Raw genomic sequence first — 6,000 nt, 5'->3', positions numbered from 1 at the left:
TCATAACTATGGCAAGGGTGTTGAGTAGAACCGCGATGTTTTATTTTGCTGCTGAAATTCCCGCGGGCAACCAGAATTATGTACCAATAAAATCTTCATGACTGTTGTGCTATATTTCATCATTATGATGGCATTTAATAGGGATATGTGGATAAATCTCGTGACTGTCACGCAAGATAGAGTCTGGCGGTGTACCAGACTGAGATGGATTTAGCTCTTCACGAAATAATTTAATAATGCAAAACAAAATATCTGTGGAATTAAATTTATTCACACTAATAAGGATTTATTACAAAATTTTTTTTCCTGGCTATATCAATATTAAATTTCACAATGTTGTTTTTTTTTAAATATTGTGCTCCACTCATTTCAGCGCAATACCGAAAAAAGTAGTCAAACGCAAAAGTGATTACATCTGTTATTACATTTATAAATGCATTAATCATGCGTTCAAAAATTGTTATTTCAAAATGTGCAATGTGGATTTATAAATGTTTTTTTTTCTCATAATATAATCCTTAGAATTTTCAAAATGATTTGCGATTATTTGCTCAGCATACAAATTTTGATTATCGTTCTCATTGTTTTCATTACATTTCAATTTATTATGAATGTTCTGGGTAATAACTTCGGTATGCGATAAAATAATTCAATATATTACAACTATTGATTTCGAGTAATATGAGTGCAAATTTTAATTAATTTTCGATACAATCTTCACAATGTTACCACAGAACAACTATAACAATTTCGACGTTTACAAAATATTGGACAGAAAATCAATTGACTGCCATCAAAATGTATTTAAAAAATGCTTTGTTAATACTTTTTGAGTTTTCGTTCGTTTCTATTTTTTTTGTAAATTGTTTATTATTTACATTACATTAAATCTTTATGTAGTAATATATTAACCTTTGGAATGTGGGTGAATATGCGTACTTATAAAAGATATCGAATTCCACTATAAACTATGTATATTTGTGGTTGTGGTGAGTGTAAAAAGTAACATCAGTCAGAATAAACCGCCTGAGCATTTTTTTCATTATTTCGCTAGATTTTTGTAGTTTTTTCCACTGATTCCATTTATAAAATACCTCAGATGGAATAACTTCGCTTGCAATCTTTAGACGATTCTTTTTTTTTAGTTAAGAATTCACATCATAAATACGTTATCGGAAATTTTTAAAGTTTTCGCCAGTAAATTTGATTTCTTACTGTTCATTTGAACATTTAGATTAAGGGAAAGGAATGATAAAAATTATTTACACATTCAATATGATTTAACTATAATGATTGCACATCGATTTGAAAATGGAAAATTCATATAGATTAATATACTTTATGTGATTCTGTCACAAACAGTACAATTTTCTAAAAATTTAGGCTTATTCTTGCAAATCAGTATTTTGATATTCTGTTGAATTAAGGATTGAATTTTAGAAAGTTGCGATTAATTTCTATACCAAAAAAAATCTGGAATATATTACTATACTGGAACTTGTTTTAAAATTAAACTTTTCTATTAAGCTGGAATTTTTGATGTCCTAAGTAAGCTCAGCCCTAAATATTTTTGTTTGATTTTCATTTATAAATTACAGGCCATTAAAGTAAAAGTCTGTGAATATTTATTGTCAATTCAGAGAATGCTACGAGACCTTACAAAGACAGCACCATTGATATCAGGTATAGGGGAAGTGTGCCAAATTTCGGCCAGCTTCTAACTTCGGCCACTTTGAGTGTAATTTCGGCAATGGAAATAAATTAATTAAAATTATGAATGTTATCTTCGAATATTCAATTAATTCATTTTGCTTCTAAATATTTATTCATTTTAGGATGTATTAACACGATTAACACAAAGACCGTTAAATTTTAGGTATAATTAATTTGAATTTAAATTGCGTTGTAAAAACTCAGACAGATCGATTGTGTTTCTAGCAGTCTTACGATTTGTGGTGAAGTACAAAAGGTTTTCCTTCGGTGTTTTTCATGAAAATTGATTAGTTTTCATTAAAGATTGTTTCTGTTTCTGTTAATAGTGAATCAATCTTTAAATTTCGGGTTAAATTTCTCAGCAGGATCCTGTATTTTGCGTAAAAAAGTATATACTTTGTGAGCGTCTCTCCGGTGAGATAGTGTTGCCTATTCCGGCAACATCTTTTGCTTTCCTAAATTTTTTATTCTTTTTGTGTTTTTTTTTCCAATTTCTGAGTTCTGCAATGTCCAGAGAAAAAAACCATCGCTCCTATGAAAAAGATGATGTGGAAAAGGCCTTGGAAGAGTTTGGGGAAGGTAAATTTCTACGGGAACCTGCACGTAAATTTGAGATGGTACTCTACAGGTCTTCAGGACAAATTACACGGAAGATCTCAGGGCTTGTGGGTCATATAAACGTATTAAACTAAATATTAAACTCGTTCTGTATGACGTTTTGAAATTTTTTATTCGTTGCGTCACAAAAGGTGGTCACAAACAAGGTGGCCGGAACTTCACTCAAAGTGGCCGGAATACTACCCAAAGCAATGTCCATTATTAATTTCTAAATATTTTAGGAAGAAAACAGAGATGATAAACTAGTTTTCAAGGTTCCACACAACCTTCCCGAAAAGGAAATAACAAAAAATATCAATATGAATTAAAAATATTGCATTTGAAACTTCGGACTTCGGTGCTTGTATGCAACTTTGCCGAAATTTGGCACACTTACCCTAAATAAAAGTCGAAGTTTGTTAAGCCATGCCTAAATGGGGAGCCCAAATCGAGTCGTGGGCAAACTATCCTTTCATTCAAGTCTTTGACATTTGCTCTTAGGCAAAGTTGGCAACGCTCTGAGCTTAGTGCTCAATTGATCCTCTTAGCCAATAAAGCCCTCTACCGATCTATCGATCGGCAGAGAGGGGCAGTCGGGCAGCCTTATGCTGTTGAGTGTAGTGCCTCAGCTCGTGCGTTGCGCCGTTGTTTCACGCCTCTTAAACCCTGGTTCTCCCCTTGTAAAGCTCCGTGGCTTTTCAAGTTTAAACCATTAAAAAATTGGCCACGCCCCTAGGACTTTTACACATCATGTGTGAATATATTATAACAACCAATATATCTCTCAAAATTCTTACATTTTACAGTACTGCAACTTATTAATAGTTAGTAACGATTTATAACCTGTTGACTGTAAAATAGAAAGGAAAATCAAATAATACATCAACTTTTAAAAATTACCGTATTTACTATTGTTTTCCAAGATTTATTACAGGTTCGACTTAAACTTCAACCTAAACTTTTAGTCAAATATTGGTAATATGAATCAAAAGTTGATTTTTTGATTAATTAAACTGGAAACAATTAGAATCCACAGAATATTTCCAAAAAAGAATACAATTAAAAATTCTAACCAAATAAGTTGCTATTTTTAGGTTATATTTAATAAACTCATTAACAAAGTAGTTAGAAGATTTATTTTAAACAAGAAAAAGTTGAAGAAAATATTTTATAACTCCAATTTCTCTTTAAGTTTCTGTTAAATAAGAATTTTGGGTAAGGCAATATTTAAAAGTTGTGGGATTTCTGAAATAGGGCGTGGTTTTAAATAGGCGTGGCAGCAAAAATTTTTCGCAATTTTCCTCCTATTTCTAAAAATTATGATTTATTTATTACATTTCTGTTGTTGTGAGCCTCCGTAAGAATATTTATCTGCTTTGTGGGTCCCAGAACACGAAGTTCTTTTATACCTTCTCTTGGATTCGATCAAGACCGCCCATTTACTCTCCTCACTCTCATTTAACCGTCATGCTCACGTGAAGGGAATTATAGCGCGACTTTTTAATAATAAACTTTGTTATTATTGTAGAACCATAGACTTTTACAATCATTTTTTTTTCAAAGATAAAAGAATTTATATTCAACACAACTCTGATAAGGGGCGTGGCTTATTTGACCAAGGAGCACTGCTTTTACATCTTAAATATAATTTTCATTTATAGGCCTGATATTCTTTAAAACTCTTATATTTTTTTCAAATTTCTTAACAAACAGTGTAAAATAAATAAAAACTTCATGACAAGTCACTTTTAAATAGGGTGCGACCTAAAATTTTATGGGTGGAGCTTACTCATGTCTTCAAAAATCTTCTCAAAAAAAAAAAAAAATGAAAAGAAAAAGTTCCAGTAAAGTGCAGAAGACTCTGCTACTAATGTGTTTTTAAATGAAACTTCCAGCAGAACAAATTTCACAAAAAAATTTGTATTTTTCCCAAAAATAATGTCAAGCAATTTATAAAACTAAAAAGTGGTATTGCATACAAGTAAAATTAAAGAGAAAATGCCTAATGTTTTCACGGTGTCATCAGCGTGTTAAATCACTTGGTGATCACATCATTCCATCTTTATAATTCAGTGCTCATTTCTCCAATTATTGCGCCCTGTAATGATACAAGTTTCAATTTGTAACATAAACACAATAAACAAGGCAAAACAAACATAATCTCCTCTCAAGTTTCTCTTTGAAATCATAACGCTGTAGAGTTTCTAAAGAAAATAATAGGTGAGTAACCCCTAATACCCTAATCCACCAACTAGAACTTAAGATAGTGCTATATTTCCTACAAAAAAAAAACCCACATCGTATACTCTGGTTAATGTTATATGAAACCAAAACTTACCGTCTACTTTGGATAATTGGAGCAAGAATAGTTGCTAATTGATCATTTGCACATTTGGTTTGGGCTTTGTCCTTCATACCGAACACTTCAGGCATTTCTCCATTATTTTGTGTCTGAATTGTAATTTTATACAAATTTATCTTTATAGTAAATCTGGCAATCTGAATTTGTAAAATATAAGAATATTGCAGGAAGAAAATGGGGCAGAAAATTGTGTGTAAAATTAATAATTTTTCATTCAATGTTGAATTGAATAAAATAAGAAAACCATAGAAAACTTAAGTAATTTTGCATAATGCATGAAATCAGAATTGCATGCTTCATTTCAACTTTTTCACATGCTATAACATCATTTCTTCTTCAACATGCGATCAATTACAATTTAAAACACTATCGCAAGGAAAGATAATTCGGGTCAATGTATAGACACATCTTTTTATTGCTTTGAATTTAAAAAGAAGGCAATATTGATACTAATTATTTTGAGAATTTTAAGTTCCATAGATGCGAATGACTTGACTCTCCTGTCTATCGCGAGCTTTGCTTTAAGTCTAAATTTTAGGATAGCCAAATGACAAGAAAAGTACTTAAGGATGGTCTAAATGTCATCTTTAGGTGCTAGAATTAAAGAAAAGCGCAAAGCCATCGTCATCTACAGTCCTCAAAAATGCAATATTGTTATTTGTCTTGTGTGTACTTGTGTCCGTAGCAAGTTTAACACTTGAAAGACTAATAGAAAAATCGCTTTTCAGTTCTTTCAGTGTTTCATTTTTAAATAAAAATTGTGCAAGCAAATTGGTAAAATAAAGTGCATTAAATTCTCTTCACGAAAATATAATTGAATTAGTTAGGGGAAAGTAGCCTGCCTTTGAATGCGGCAGCCTTTGAATATTCCAATTTTTCTCTTATTTTCCAAAACAAAAACCCTATTTTCTAAACTATTAAAACTATTTTCTATTAACTTCAATTAACAAAATATAGATTTTACTTTGGGAAATAAGAGAAAAAATAAATGTTCAAAGGCTGCCGCATTCAAAGGCAGACCACTTTCCCCTACATATTCCATAGGTGTTTTCGCTCTAGGAAAATAGTGGAGACTGGGGCAAAATTTGTCAAAACGAAAATTTCAATATTCACTATTTTATAAAGAAAAGAGACTGAGGCTTGAAATTATAGATAGCCTTCATGAACCTTCTAGAACTTACAAAGTTTCAAAGGATGCGAGGAAGAATTATGTAAAATAAAAAATAATGAAATTTTGAGACCTATTTTTGGAATATTTGGCTTACAGAAAATATCATTACTGATTAGCTCAATTTAAGCACATTTCTCGTTAAGATAGAGAAAAATTA

At 31.0% G+C, this 6,000-nt stretch overlaps 1 protein-coding gene across 4 annotated transcripts in view; it reads right to left on the bottom strand.

Moving 5' to 3' along the window:
• Positions 1 to 251: 251 nt before the first annotated feature.
• The window catches only part of LOC129799606 (band 4.1-like protein 4), a 96,082-nt gene continuing 90,333 nt past the window's right edge, over positions 252 to 6,000 (bottom strand). For 2 of the 4 annotated variants that reach the window (XM_055843632.1, XM_055843634.1), the window contains exons 14-15: positions 4,649 to 4,761; positions 252 to 4,408 (exon numbers count right to left, since the gene is read on the bottom strand). In XM_055843632.1, the coding sequence (XP_055699607.1) occupies positions 4,399 to 4,408; positions 4,649 to 4,761 (123 nt within the window). In that variant the 3' untranslated portion in view covers positions 252 to 4,398. The remainder of the gene's footprint in view (positions 4,409 to 4,648; positions 4,762 to 6,000) is intronic. The other 2 variants (XM_055843635.1, XM_055843636.1) reach the window with 1 other exon arrangement.

The sequence above is a fragment of the Phlebotomus papatasi genome, chromosome 1 (genome assembly GCF_024763615.1).
Source record: "Phlebotomus papatasi isolate M1 chromosome 1, Ppap_2.1, whole genome shotgun sequence".
NCBI classification, from domain to species: domain Eukaryota; kingdom Metazoa; phylum Arthropoda; class Insecta; order Diptera; family Psychodidae; genus Phlebotomus; species Phlebotomus papatasi.
Note: the sequence above shows the minus strand (reverse complement) of the source record. Positions and strands in the feature narration are given on the sequence as shown.